Genomic DNA, 15685 nt, shown 5'->3' on the forward strand with positions numbered 1-15685 from the left:
CACAGCCCTATTACAGCAGCGTAACGGCGTCATCTAGTGGCCTTTACAGATCACTGCCCTATATTAACATGAAATACGATGGTGGCATGTACAGTAAGATTGAGGGAGAAAAGGAAAAGAACAGTGAGTAACTCAGTGTATCAAGGAGTTTCACCAGCATCTGAATCTATAACAGCTTGGTCGGATGGTTCAGTGTTGACATTTCTGCATGTGGCGTATCTTGGCTGACATATTTCCAAGAGACATACATAAATGACAGGGTATTTATTTTATGAATCAATTACTCATTATAATTAAATCTTAACAACACAAATTTGTTCAGAACTGTTTTAGAGAAGTTAATTTATCGCACCACTGACTAGTATTAAAGCTTTATCAGTCCCTAACGCTCCTCTAGTCACTGATCCATATTATCATCATTACATGGGTTCTGTGATATCAGACAATGAGCTGCACGGTGTAACATAATAAACAAAGGGCAGCGAGTATTACCTCAAATAGACTGTCAATGGGAAACATCAGCCATAATGATTTCTTTCTGTATCTGCTTAAAATGATCAAATTGAGCAGGAAACACACCAACATAATTTTAGTAAAATACAACAATCACCAGCTCAGACATGAGGATGAGTGAAGTCTTGAACTTACTGAAATCCACCTCTTTCTTCAGTTTTATTGATTTCAAGCTGACAATAACTTGGTTTACACTGTTCTTGTAAACTTAACTCTTTTCTACAGTTTCCATTATCATTATTTATTTGTAATAAATATATAATAAAGTAGAAGGGCTGACTAGTCCATGGAAGTCTTCCTGCATCCACTAAACGAAGACGTTTGACGATGGCATTGGCTTTATTAGACTTTATTAGACTTTGTGATGATGGAGTCTAATAACTAAGGCTCCCAGTGAATCCCTGTAGCCACTGGTGCGTAAAAGGAGCAGAGGTCCTGGTATTAGGAGAAGCGCTTTGCATACTTTGTAACACGGGTACAGGTGTATTTGTGGTGCATTCACACCACTGATGAAAAAACAATTTGATTAAGTGAAGCTGCAATTAGACATCAGGATCTCTTTGTTTGTGTAATGTACAGTAATACAATGTTCCACTACTGATCAGGGAGAAGAAGGGAGGATACATAAAGAATAAAGCAACACTGGACCCACAACCTGACGAATGAGACAAAAAAAGCCCACGAATACAAACAGAATGGAAGAATTCAGTTTTTCTTTCAGTTTTTACTTAATAATCAGCATTCAGACGTTTTTGCTTCGGGATCTGCATAGGACAGGGAGGCTGCTGAGGTTTGGGGAATGACATGGGTTTTAAAGGTAACAGTATACTTAATTGCAAGCGTCAGAGCATCCGAATGGACCAAGTTTTGGGAAGCTCAGATGAGCTGAAAACAACTGGAAGCAGGAAAGACTGGCTCTTCCATCATCACAACAATGCTCCACATCCAGCTGTTGCAGCCTGTAGCTTCCCACATGTTTACGCCTTGTTTGAAGGCAGAACGCTTGTCCTCTGGAAACTTCCCATTACTGCTTGCTGCTTCCTCGTCATTCTGCTGCTTCATCTCTCCTGGTTCCTGTAAACGGAGAGGCGGAGCTTCAGTGATCACGTGATCCAGGAGCGAAAGCGGAACGTGTTCAGTGAGTTCAGTCTCCGTTTGGAGAGAACAGAGAAGGAGGAAAAGTTAAATAAACACCAAGAAAAAGAAGAAACGATGAGGAGGTGAGTGTTTAACAACATTACTGTTACTGTGTCTGTTTGTTAATGTAGAGGAAGAAGAGACACGATCCACTTCTGGCGGTCGAACAATGCGTTGAAGTTAGTTTGACGTTGGACATTCAACAGACATTCGACCGAAAGTACCTCCAGACAAGCGGTCCGTGTTTGAACAAGCGATCCGCGTTTCGTGTTCGCTACGCGGACTCAGAACGAGACCGCTCGGCACATGAAGACGTTGACTTAGGGACCGTCGATTTTCAAGGAATTCATAATCCAATACCGTCCAGACCATATGAACTGCTGGTTCAAAACCTTCTCTAAAATCTTCATCTCCTTCACAGGACACACCCATTTCTATGAGGAAGTAGTCATGTTGCATATTTTTCTATAATATTCTCGTATAAATATTACTGTAATATTTCAATACCGCCCAAACCATGTGACCTACTGGTCCAAGACCTGCTCCAAAATCTGTGTCTATATCTCACCATCTCAGCCTGGACTCTCTGACTCTGTTGCCTATACCTGCAACGTGAGCTGTCCCTCTGATGAGCTTGTTCCTGATTCTGTCCAATCTTGTCACTCCTAACCTCAGCACTTTCATCTCCACTACCTCCATCTCTGCCTCTTGTCTCTTTCTCACTGCTATCGTCTTCAACTCACAGAGCAGAGCTGGTCTCACCACTGTCTTGAAAACCTTTCTTTTGAGTCTTGCTGACACTCCTGTCACACACCACTCCTGACACTTTCCTCCACCTGCTCCAACCCGCCTGCACTCTCCTCTGCACCTCTTTTCAACACTCTCCATCACACTGAACTGTTGACCCCAAGTACGTGAACCCCTGCACCTTCTTTACCTCATGGCATCAGTGGTGCTCTTATGGGGCATGAAACCATACTCGACACCAGAACGCTTTTCCTCCATTCTTCAGGCATCTTCTCACTTTCAGACAAACTGCTTGGAAACTCCACCGCTGTCTCTTCTGGACACTTTCACACCTCTACAGGTACGTCGTCAGGACCAACAGCTCTTTCACTTTTCATCCTTCTCAGAGCTTTCCTCACTTCACCTGTTTCTGCTATTTCCTGCTCCACAACCTCCACATCTTCCTCCCTTCTTTCCCTTCATTCTTTCATTCTACTCATTCATCAGCTCATCAGAATCCTCCTTTCATCATTCTGGGTTGTTAGCACCTTTCCATCACTGTCTTTAATCACCCTTATCTGTTGCACATCCTTCCCATCTCTATCTCTCTGTCTGGCTAGCCTGTACAAGCCCCTCTCTCCTTCCTTCGTATCTAACCTGTCATACAGCTCATCGTAAGCTTTCTGTTTGGCCTTTGCCACCTCTTAACTCTGCTCTAAGCTTCATTGTAGTCCTGTCTACTTTCCTCAGTCCTTTCTATATCCCACTTCCTTTTAACCAGCCTCTTCCTCTTTATGCATTTCTGTACTTCCTCATTCCACCACCAAGTGTCTTTATCTTCTTTCCTTCATCCAGATGACACACCCAGCATTTTCCTACCTGTTTCCTGTGGTGGAAATTTTGCAATAAAGGCAGATGAGAGAGTTGTCCTTTTGTGCGATTTATTGAAATAATAAAGAAAATAAAAATAATGGGGAAAGCAAATAAAAAGCATGGATGTTGATCGTGCACATCAACAAACCAAAAACCAGCTGGGGAGATCAGTGCACACACCACGAAGGTGTGATGCAAAGAGCCCACGATCCTCAAGTTGTTTCTGCCTTTTAGCTTCTCTGTCCGACTAGGGTGGAATGTCTTTCTAACCCAATCAAATTACATGCACCATCTCCTCCCTGTCGCAGTGTGTGTGAAGATTTTTACTTTCTCACACCTGCATTGCTGACGTCCAACTATCTGTGAGAAAGGAGCACAGAGTCTCAACAGACAGAGACACAACTCCCTGACCTTGGGTTTGGGAGCTAGAGTTGAGAGTCTTTCTGGCAGAGACAACCATTGAACAATGTAGGTGAAATGTCAAATGAATACAGTAAGACAAAACATAAGATATTAATTGCAGAACATAAGTCATAAATCATATAATAACTGCATAGAAGTAAGGAAGAGACATAGAAATAAGGAAGAGACAATTTTTCCCATAACATTTCCCTGATAACCTCTGCTGTAGTTTCCCAGTCATCTGGAAGCTCTTCATAACCACCCACAGCCTGCCTCTGCTTCTGCCTGAATTCTTCACAGGTTTCTTCATTCTTCCACCACTCTGTCTTCTATTCTGTCTTTCCTCTCTTTTATTTCCAGACCACCAGAGTCATCTACATACCGCCATGCTCTCTGGCTACACTCTCTCCTACCACCACTTTGCAGTCACTAACCTCTCTCAAATGACCTTGTCTACATAGGATGTAGTCCACCTGCATGCTCCTACCTCCACTCTTGTATGTCACTCTGTGTTCCTCTCTCTTCCTGAAGTAAGCGTTGACTAAAGCCATTTCCATCCTCTTAGCAAAGTCCACCACCATTGGTCCTTCTAGGTTCCTTTCCTTTACACCAAACCTACCAATCTCCTCCTCATCACCTCTGTTTCCCTCACCAACATGCCTATTAGAGTCTGCTCCAACCAATCCCCTCTCTCCTCCGGGTATACTCTCCATGACCTCATCAAACTCACTCCAGAATCTCTCCTTTTCTTCTAACTCACAGCTACTTGTGGAGTGTACCCACTGACTACATTCACCATCATCCCTTCAATTTCTAGCTTTAGGCTCATCACCCTGTCTGAGACTGTTTTCACCTCTAGAACAATGTTCACAGCTTCCCCTTCAGGATCACCCCGTTATTCGTTTCTCTTCCTATACACACCATGGTAGAATACACCACTTTCCCTGTCATTGCACCAACGTTAAGAGTTCAGCTCAGATCTATGCTCCTGCCTTTCCTCTTCTCTCCCTGTCCACAAACTCTTCTGCCTGCTCTCCTTCGACCAACAGTGGTCCAATTTCCACTGGCACCATGCAACATGACCATTTCCTCATATAAATGGTTGTGCCTTGTGAAGGACATGTAGACACATAGTTTGGAGCATACACATACACACACCCTTTTATCTCAGGTAACACGCAGACAAGCAGGCCTCAGTTTGTGAGGATTAGGTACTGTCTGTCTGACACTTTGACCTACAGAGTACTGGCCCCTTTCCTTTTCACCCTCTACACATCAGACTTCAGACACAACATGGACAGCTGTGTTCTGTAAAAGTTCTCTGATGACTCTCCGATTAAGGAGACTGAGTCTTTTGGAGTGAGGGGGCCACTCCTGAAGACCTTCTATGACTCTGTGGTGGCATCAGCCATCCTGTACGTGTGGTCTGCTGGAGCAGCAGCATCACAGTGAGGGACAGGAAAAGACTGGACAGGGTCATCAATAAGTCCAGCTCTGTCCTGGGCTGCACTCTGGACACGGTGCAGGAGGTGGGTGAGAGAAGGGTCCTGGATAAACTCACATCCATCCTGGACCAGGACTCTCACCCACTGGAGGACTCACTGTCTGCTCTGGAGCAGCTTCAGTAGCAGATTGATTCACCCTCGCTGCGTGAAGGAGAGCTGTACAATCAGAACTGCTAACTACCTCCCACTACATTCACTCACCCACTGCATCAGTGGTTACGTAGAAATCTCCTCTGTACAATATTTGTGCAAATTTGTGCAAATTTGTGCATTATTATATATCTGTTCTATATTTACACAATGTGCAACAATTCTTCTGTGCAACATTTGTGCAAACCGGTACAAGATTCACATCTATTGCTGTGCAATAACCCTTTCAATGACCTCATACTCACTGTGCCTGTACTGTACTGCGTTGTACTGTGCCAAGTGTCTTTTTAACTGTTTTTGATTATGTCACTGTATTCCTCTGCCCTGTACTTGCTGTTGTGTGAAGTAATTTCCCCGCTATGGGTCTATAAAATATTTTTCTTATCTCATCTTAAACACAGTACCACGAGGGTTCTGATGACTCAAGAGAAGAGAAGAATCCAAAAGGTTGTCAAATTTATTTCTGCAGTTACACCTTGGCACCCCGGGGTGGAGAGACACAGTCAATGCACACGAGATGTCCATTGAAGATGCTCTAAAAAAGCTCCTTCTCCTGTTCCATGTATTTAACGCATACAGATAGCAGTCTCCACCTTCAACAGACACCTCCCAACATTATAATATAGCGAAAGATGAGCTCATCTTCAGAAACAGACCATTACACCCACTGAGATTAGAACTAGATAATAAATGTAATTAAACGATTGTGCATAATATAAACTTTCTATCAAAGTTGTCTATGATTCCTTCCAACCTGTACACCTCATTCAGTTTGTTAGACTTGTGTTCTCACATGTGTTATTATAATATTTGTTTGTTTTTATTAATTTATGTTGACATTTTCTGTTGCACTATTTTATTGAAACTATTGTCACTTTATTTTATAATAATCTGTTTTTGATAAAATGACATTGTGTGGTCCAGGAACCAGCAGTGCACAGGATTCAATCATGAGGTCTGCACGCCTTGAGGTTACACTCATCATCTTAACCAGTACACCACTGAGGTACCCTTCACACTTGAAGGTGCTTCTGGCGTGCTTTTAAGCCTACGCTTTGAGAGCTGTGCCTAAAAGTTGCTAAAATCAAACCAGATTTGAACGCTGAACCTAACTTCACAAGGACAACCTCTTAACCTCTAAACCACTGCTCTGTTTAGGTGATGTGATGTGTTCGATGTTGTATTTATAGTTTATTTGGAAAAAAAAAACTCTTTAAGGTATGGAGGACTTGAACCAACAACCTTACTTCGCAGCAGCCTCTTATCTCGTTGAGCCACTGCTCTAGATTATGTTGAAATAAAGACTGTGGGTTGGACCTGTTCTGTGGGTTTGTGGTTCCACCGCATCAGGCTGAACTGGGTTCATGTTCTGTCTAAAACCTGGTTCCATAGAGAACTGATGAGGTGTCTGTACCTGTCTGAGCCTGTTTGACTCCACCTGAGGAGTGTGGCTCCGGCTCTGTGTGGTGAAGGCTACATGCTACCTGTGCAGCTCAGTGTGTTCACAGACACTTGACTTCAGGAGCAGAGAGAGTCCGGTGTCACTAATTATTTACTACACTCACTGTGTGTTTGGACTAGTTCCTCTCATTTAGTCAGGAAAGTCAAAGGTTTTAGGTCTAAACTGAGTTCAGAGCTGTGTGTATCAGAGGATTTCCACTGAACAAACACAGGAAGCTTCTCCACCTTGTTTCCATCTTTATTGCATCTCACGTCACACGTTGAGTCTGTAAAGTCAAGTGTGAAATCTGAGTGTTCAACTCAGTGAGATGAGACCAACATCATGACAAACAACCATGATGAACTCTAGATGTGTAAACATTCATCCAGGGACTTGTTGTTGTTCGTTCACATGATGCAGTTTATGGAAAAGAGCAGAAACCATTAGTGATGTTAAACAATGAGTCTGGTCTGTGTTCACACAGAGTTATGATCACACTAATGAAGACTGGAGCTAAAATCCTGCAGGAAATGTGGAATAACGTATTTGTCTAACTTCACTATGTCACTCATGGCCTTGATGTGAAGCTCCTCAATGCCTGAAGTCACTCAAAGTGACCGTAACACAGTTATTTTACTTACGATAAGTATTTATGTGCAGACATAATGAAAACATATCAAAAGGCAGCACAGACAGTGCAGGTTCAGCAGCTTGGTTCTACTTTTCCATCCATCGCTGTACATCTGGTTCTGAAACACACACTAATAGTTGAACTTCACCTGGACGACAGACAGACAGTCAGTTTAACAGCATCAGTGAACAGGTTGAACTCCTCCTCTGCTTCTTCCCTCTGTGATGGAGCTGCACTCCTACAGTACAAACTTGTAGTTAGAGGACGACCTCCCTACCAGCTGTGTTTAGATGGAACCATGACCTCTGCTGCCTTCTCCACCTGTACACAATCTATGAAGACACTTTCTCACAGCTACAGTAATTGAACTCATAACGCATATTTACTTATTGTATAATCTTTTATTTTACAGTTTCAATACCCTGCTTAACTCGTTATCTGACACTGTAACTGATGTAAACATGAAATACTGGAACAGCCAAAAAAATGCTTTGTTGAAAATCCTACTTTTTTCCTCTGATTGAACATAAAACAGCATCTTTTAGGTAAATAAAATAACATTGAGTTAAACATTACAGTTTTATTAGATTAGTCCCAGCAGCAGCCAAGTTACTAGAAACAGAATATACGTAACATATTGGAAACAGTTTGGATCTCTGTCATCCTGTGGCATTGCTGCTTTATTACTCTGCTGATTCAGATCTCCTGGTTCTTTTTCTAACTTCGCCTGGTGTTTCACTATGGGAATCGCCTCGGCGTGACCAACCATGGAAGCTCCAATGACACAACGTCTGTCAGAGACAGACAGGCCGAGCCGGTTTCTTATAAACTGAGAGGGGGCGGAGCCTCAGTGATCACGTGATCCAGGTATACGAGCGAAACCGAAGGTTTTCAGTGAGTTCATACTCCATTTAGAGAGAACAGAGCAGACGGAGGAAAAGTTAAATAAACACCAGAAGGAAGAGGAATAAACGTTGAGGAGGTGAGTGTTTAACTGCTTTACTGTTACTGAGTCTGTTTGTTAATGTAGAGGAAGAAGAGACACGATCCACGTCTGCCAAGAGAAGTTGATGGTGTTCAGGGTGTGGTTGTTGTTTGTCACTGCGGTCAAATGAGCCGTCGATATGGTTGAAGTGCGCGATTCGTGCGATACTGTGATACTGATACGGTAACAGTGTTGCGATCGCAGAGAAGCAGTGAACAAGGGAAACGAAAAATACTATGAACTGCAAAATATCAGAAGTGAAGGAATTTACTTTGTATGTTTGGAAATATTCACTGATGAAATGTATGAAAACACATATGGCCTCTATTCGAAAACTTGGCTTTGAATGAAATGAGTTCCTCCAATTATTAGAACATTATTTCTTCACAGTACTACTAAGTACTTTATGGAGTACTACCTCAGCAAATATCATACAATTTTACTGCATCGTTTTGAAATAATCCATTACTAAATCTTCTTACAATAAACGGTCTTGAAACTAATGACTGAAATTTGACCTCTCATAAATTGAGTTCCTCAAATTATTAGAACACCATTCCTTCACACTACTACTGTACCAAATACTTCATAGACTACTAACACAGCAAATATCATCCAGTTTTACTGCATCATTTTAGAATAATCAATTACTAAAACATCTTACAGTACACGGTCATAAAACTATTGACTGAACTCATTCAATTTCACACAGCAGGTGTTTAGCTCTGGATCTGTGGCTTTTTCAGAGGATGAGTTTTTGTGTGGAGGAAGAGGACGGAGCAGAGTCTCCAGGATCCAGATGTGTGTCTATGAAGAATGACTGGTCCAGATGTGAACCTCCATCATTCAGTCCTGAACCTGGAGCCTCAGACACAAAGTAAGAACTGATCCAAACTCACTGATATGAATCTTTGTTAGTTTATTCTCTGACCTTATAAACTGACCATAAGTTTCCAGGATGTTCATGTTCTTCTGGATCAACTTCATGTGTTTAGACGTGATCACAGAGAAATGATTTGGTCTCAGCTGTCAATCACAGAACAGCTGGAATTTGATCTGAGAACTGATCCCGAGTGTGAAACATCTTGATGATCTGCAGTAGCAGTAGTTGTTGTAGTTGTGTGTTGTAGTGAACTGACCTGATATTGTGTTCATAGATTTCTGTTGTTGATGCAGAGACTGGTTCAGACTTGTCTTTGTTTTCTATCCTCCAAATGCTTTTTGAGTAATGTTTAACTCATTTTTTTAGTGTTACAAAATATTTACTAAAATATTTACTAAATTGTCATTATTCTATCATAGTATATTTTATTTTTCATGTATTTGTGACAATACCTGTTGTTTACCTACATATATATATCAATATTGTCTATCTGTCTGTCTATCTACAGTATGATATATTGCAAAATGCAACACTGACATTGTTGACAAAACACTAAAACAAAAAAAAACAAGAAATACTTAAACAGCAGAATTTTATTATGTGCTTCGAACATTAATTGAGTTCACACAGACAGAGAAAGTAAAGTTTGGTGGAAGCTGGTAGTGTTTGCTCCAGATGGGCATGTAACACACAGGTAGGGAGCAAAGTGGCTAAAACTACTGCAGCTAATTCCTATGCTACAGCTAAGCATGTTGAGAACATTGTGGTGGAAATTTCCCATAAAAATTCCTTTTATAAAATTAAAGAAAAATAAAAATAATGGCGAAAGCAAATCAAAAACATGGATGTTGATCGTGCACATCAACAAATCAAAAACCAGCTGGGGAGATCAGTGCACACACCACAAAGGTGTGATGCAAAGAGCCCACGATCCTCAAGTTGTTTCTGCCTTTTAACCCCTTTCTCTGGCTCTGGTGGAATGTCTCTCTGCACCAATAGAATTTTTTGTGCCACCTTATCTCGCCGTGAAGCAGACTGTTTAAATTCTCACTTCAGCATCATCGTGTCTTGTTATCAAAAGGAAGGAACACCAAGCTTCGGGTGCAGCTCACAAAACATTATACACATTATAAACACTTCACTAATTAAATTCCACCAAACTTATAACACTAATCAACTCCTGTCTTTAACTTTAATTTTAAGAACACAGGAACCGTTATTTTTTCCATGAGCCTCAGCTGCTTAAGGCGGGTCTAAGCCCCTGGACTGCTACAATACGCTAAAAAAAGTGTACAAATGCATTACATAGAATTAAAATTTACAGGTTTAACACTTGGTCATTAAGAATACAGTTCTGACAAATAATACCACAAATCATATAAAAATAAATAGTTTTGTTTTACACCTGAGAGATATCACAATTTTACATAAACATACATCATGAGCTGATTATAGATGGGTTTATGTACAGAGATGAGGCCAACTGCCTGTTTCCCACTGCTGAGGTTCAAACCTTGATTTTGGAGGTTTTTGAAACAATGATTTAGCTTATTGACTTGTTACTTGTTATTTCTTTATATATATATATATATATATATATATATATATATATATATATATATATATATCTTTTGTTAGGTTTTTCTGACTGATCCAAAGTGTAAAACGTCCTGATGATCTGCAGCAGCAGTAGTTTGTGTTTAGAGCCACAGAAATGACTTTGATCAGAGAATTGATCAGTGACTGATGTGATTAAAAAAACATGTGTTTGCAGAGTCCAGGACCAGAGACAAAAAGCAGAACCTCCAGGACCCAGCTGTCTGTCTATGAAGAGTGACCGGTCCAAAGATAATCCTCCAAACCTCAGTAATGAACCTGGAGCCTCAGACACAAAGTAAGAGACAGTTTCTACTGTGAACTGACCTGATAGAGGATGAAGACAAAATGTTGCGTTCATAGATTTCTATTGATGATGCAGAGACTGGTTCAGACTGAGAAAAACAGACTTTTTTTGTAAATCACTTAAATAACTTTACACCTGCTTAAAACTACCAAGTATTTTAACATTTACAGGATTTTAACCCCTTTTAGCAAAACACACAGGTATTTTTTTATTTCAAATAAACTAAATAGTTGATTTGAATGATATAATAATCATATTGTTTGTTGTGTTATGGTATGCTAAGTCACAGACTGTCACAAACCGGCTCAGATGAATGTGACAAAGAGGGAGGACACAGATAGATTCAAGGGTTCAATGTAATATTTAATTAAAGGTAATCAATTAACCAAGATGTGTAGGTGATCACATCAGCGTGTATGCAGTGCTTGGATGCCAGTGAAGTATAAATGAGTGCCTGGGAGGCAGCAACAGGCACATGGTGTGTGCAGCAGGTGAGATAGGAGGAGAGAGAGAGCGAGGAGAGGACTGCAGGGCCTTTAATACAGCTCCACCCTCCAGCACAGATGTGCTGCATTGATGCCAACACAGCTCCACCTCTTTGTTCCTGCAAAACAAAACACACCCAAACCCAACACAAACCGATGTACAGGCGGAGGCTGTCACACAGACACATCATTAATTAGGTGGTGATGTAGGTGTTACATCATATGGGTGTTTCTATCAGGTCCCATCGGAGACAAAGATCTGCTGGACCTTAACTTGTACCTGGACCCAGATGTGTGTCCTTCAAGAGTGACCGGGCAAAGGGGGTTATTATTTATTTCCAAAGACCAGCCTGTATCAGAGTCACAGGGAGTTGTTGTCACTTTAAATCATTCTGAACAATCTGATGTAAACTTTCTCTGATAAACATTTGTGTTGTTTCTGTTTCTTGATATGGTTGATTTGTGGTTGAAGTGTTGACGTGAAGGAGATGCTTTCTTCACTCTGATCATTGATCAAATCTCCATCCAGCAGTAGCTAAAGCTCTGATCCCGTAGAGGGTCTCAGGGGCTCTTCTTCTAATGAAGTGCTGACATCAAAGAAAGCAGCTGATCATCTCTGATCAAATCTGTTCACTTACTACTGGAGACTTGAGAGTTGTGATGTTCTTGCAATGGAGACGACCGGTGTCGGCACCAGAGCCGACGTCCAACAACGAATGAATGTAGGAAGTAGTTAGATGTTTCTAGTTCAACATATTCCCACTGGGAGCTGCCCAGTACAACCAGTCTGATCCCAGCAGACTCCTTGGTCCAACACTTTAGCTTTGTTCAGTGAGGGAGGCAGAGATATATGTTGTTCAGAGCTGAGACTGAATCCACTGACTGACAGAGACAGTGTGTGTCTCTGTGTGGACTCATTCTTCATGGTTCCTTCACAGAGTGGACCAGCAGAGCTCAGAGGTTCCCAGTGCTCAGTCTGTCCAGCAGCACCAAACACACCTGGACTCCATATTTATGGTCTGTATATGTACAACTACTACTGTTTATCTGTTGTGTTCAATAGTGTCCATGCTGCACTTTTTAGACCAGTGGATTGTCAGTGTGTCCAACATAGATCTGATGTTTGGCTCCATGGTTTTAGTTGGATCAGGTCATTCATTTAGTTTCTGTTCCAGCTGCTGGAGGAAAACATTGTCACGTTTGTGAAGAAGGAGCTGAAGAAGATCCAGAAGGTTCTGAGTCCAGATTACCCAGAATGCTTAGAGAGTCAGAGGGAGGATGAGGAGGAGATGGATGGTGAGGATGAAGAGCAGAGGAGGAGCAGCAGAGACGCGTTTCTGAAGATCACAGTGAACTTCCTGAGGAGGATGAAGCAGGAGGAGCTGGCTGACTGTCTGCAGAGTATGAGGATGTATCTCAACATTTAACATCAGAGACACAATCACACATTTACTGATGTGTTAGAGGTTCAGTTGGTTAAATGTGGAGCAAAATCTTATAATCAGATACAGCAAAGTTCTTCTTATCAATAGTTCTAGTGTTTCAGGCTGTTTCATTATGTTTATTACCACAAAAACTTGAATCAAAGAACCAGACATTTGTTGACTCCTCACACTTTGTCTTCTTTGTGTTTTGTTGGACCCAGATCTGATGGTTCCAGTACCAGAGCCACAGCCCATCACATATTACCAGCAGATGCTTCAATCAAACCTCCAAGACCAGTTTGTGTGTGTGAAACCAGGCTGGTCAGAAGTCGACCAACATCTGGATGACATCTACACAGAGCTGTACATCACAGCTGGGCCAGATTCACACATCAACACACAGCATGAGGTCCAAAAGCTTGAGACGACACAGCAGAAGCAAAGATCAGCAGAGGAGCCAGTGAAGCCCAGTGACCTGTTCAAACATCCCCCTGGTAAATACAGACGCATCAGAACAGTGTTGACCAATGGAATCGCTGGGATTGGAAAAACAGTCCTTGTGAACAAGTTTGTGTTGGACTGGACCCAACAAAGGTCCAATCAAGACGTGCATCTGATTTTCCCCTTCACCTTCCGTCGGCTGAATCCACTGAAGGGACAGAAGTTTACTTTGTCAGAGCTCATTCATGAATGTATCCCAGAAACTGAGTCCATCAGCCTGGAGGCTCTGAATTACATCTTTACACATCTACAGTCATCAGGAAACAGCAACTATGACAAGAGTAGCTTCAAACTTCTGTTTGTGTTTGATGGACTGGACGAGAGTCGCCTCCAACTGGACTGTAGCACCAGTGAGAAGGAGACGGGTCAACGTGACGTCACAGAGTCCACCTCAGTGGATGAGCTGCTGACAAACCTCATCAGAGGAAAACTACTACGCTCTGCTCGCATCTGGATCACCACACGACCTGCAGCAGCCAATCAGATTCATGGAGACTTTGTTGAGGCGGTGACGGAGGTCAGAGGGTTCACTGACCCACAGAAGGAGGAGTTCTTCAGGAAGAGATTCACAGATGAGGAGCAGAGCAACACAATCATGTCCCACATCAAGACGTCACGAAGCCTCCACATCATGTGCCACATCCCAGTCTTCTGCTGGATCACTGCTACGGTTCTGGAGGATCTGCTGGAAACCAGAGAGGGAGGAGACCTGCCCAAGACCCTGACGGAGATGTACGCAGAGTTCCTGGGGTTTCAGATGGATCGGACTAAAGACAAGTACGGACCAGAACAGAGCAGCAACTACATCAAGTCATTAGCTAAACTGGCTTTTAAGCAGCTGCTAAAGGGAAACTTGATCTTCTATGAGGAAGATCTGAAAGAGAGCGGCATCGATGTCAGAGGAGCCTCAGTGTGTTCAGGAGTGTTCACAGAGATCTTTAAACAAGAGCGAGGGAGGAAAGCCAAGAACAAGATGTTCAGCTTTGTTCATCTGAGCGTTCAGGAGTTTCTGGCTGCTGTTCACATGATGCTCTGTTACACCAACGGGAAGATGGAGAAACTAGACAACTTCCTGAAATACTCCAAACACAAAGAATCTAAACTTAAAAAAATAAAACAGTTGTTTGTTCATCCTTCAACTCACTCATCTCTGGATGTTGTCCTGAGTAGAACCATGGAGAAATCCCTCCTCAGTCCAAGTGGCCACCTGGACCTGTTTGTTCGCTTCCTTCATGGCCTCTGTCTGGAGTCTAACCAGAGAATATTAGGAGGTTTGCTGGGTCACACAGAGATCAGTCCAGAAACCATCCAGACAATCATCAACAACCTCAAGGAGATGAACAGTGATAGAATCTCTCCAGACAGAAGCATCAACATCTTCCACTGTCTGATGGAGATGAACGACCACTCAGTCCATCAGCAGATCCAAGAGTTCCTGAAGTCAGAGAACAGATCAGAGAAGGAACTCTCTGAGATCCAGTGCTCAGCTCTGGCCTACATGCTGCAGATGTCAGAGGAGGTTCTGGATGAGTTGGACCTGAACCAGTACAACACATCAGAGGAGGGACGATGGAGACTGATCCCAGCTGTGAGGAACTGCAGAAAAGCTCGGTGAGTCCAACATTAATGTGATCATTAATATTGTACAGCAACATGAAGCTGAAGCCTCAGTGTTAAAGAGAAACACTTCACACACAGAATCTAAAAGTTCAGAGTGAAAACATCAATTACTGGTTCATAGAAAACGTCTTTGTTGAGGATCAGATCAAACCAGTTGTAAAGTTAGTGAACATAAGGATCTTCTGTTTTTCTTTGTTGGATTGACTTAAAGCTTCATCGAGCAGAGAAACTTTAGCTCTGAAGAGTTTCTGCGAAAAGCTTTTGACAGTTGACATGTGATCAAAGCTGCAGGTCGTTTCTTTCAGTGGATGAAGTGGATGCAACAAGTTTCTATGATCTGTCTTTGGTTCTTCTGGTTCTGTCCAGACACACATTGGTTCTAATCTCTGGGATCTGGTGGAACCAACAGAGCTTCACACTTTGTGATGGATGAGACCAACTGAGCTACAGCTGCTTCAGCATCAACATTCATTAAGTCATTTTACATTTATAGACTTTATATTTTC

At 42.1% G+C, this 15685-nt stretch overlaps 1 protein-coding gene across 15 annotated transcripts in view; it reads left to right on the plus strand.

Annotated features, from left to right (window-relative positions):
• Positions 1-15685, plus strand: part of LOC114850103 (NACHT, LRR and PYD domains-containing protein 12-like) — a 73693-nt gene that overhangs the window by 9044 nt on the left and 48964 nt on the right. For 4 of the 15 annotated variants that reach the window (XR_008693798.1, XR_008693797.1, XM_055506212.1 and 1 more), the window contains exons 1-7: positions 1601-1733; positions 5708-5753; positions 9110-9240; positions 11021-11140; positions 12573-12651; positions 12810-13035; positions 13280-15170. Coding sequence is in view for 13 of the 15 variants with exons in the window: in XM_055506212.1 (XP_055362187.1) it covers positions 1726-1733; positions 5708-5753; positions 9110-9240; positions 11021-11140; positions 12573-12651; positions 12810-13035; positions 13280-15170 (2501 nt within the window). In the remaining 2 variants the exon portion in view is untranslated. Of the gene's footprint in view, positions 1-1600; positions 1734-5707; positions 5754-6230; positions 8361-9075; positions 9241-11020; positions 11141-12572; positions 12652-12809; positions 13036-13279; positions 15171-15685 lie in introns of those variants that run through there. The other 11 variants (XM_055506203.1, XM_055506204.1, XM_055506202.1 and 8 more) reach the window with 9 other exon arrangements.

The sequence above is a fragment of the Betta splendens genome, chromosome 24 (genome assembly GCF_900634795.4).
Source record: "Betta splendens chromosome 24, fBetSpl5.4, whole genome shotgun sequence".
Lineage (NCBI taxonomy): Eukaryota > Metazoa > Chordata > Actinopteri > Anabantiformes > Osphronemidae > Betta > Betta splendens.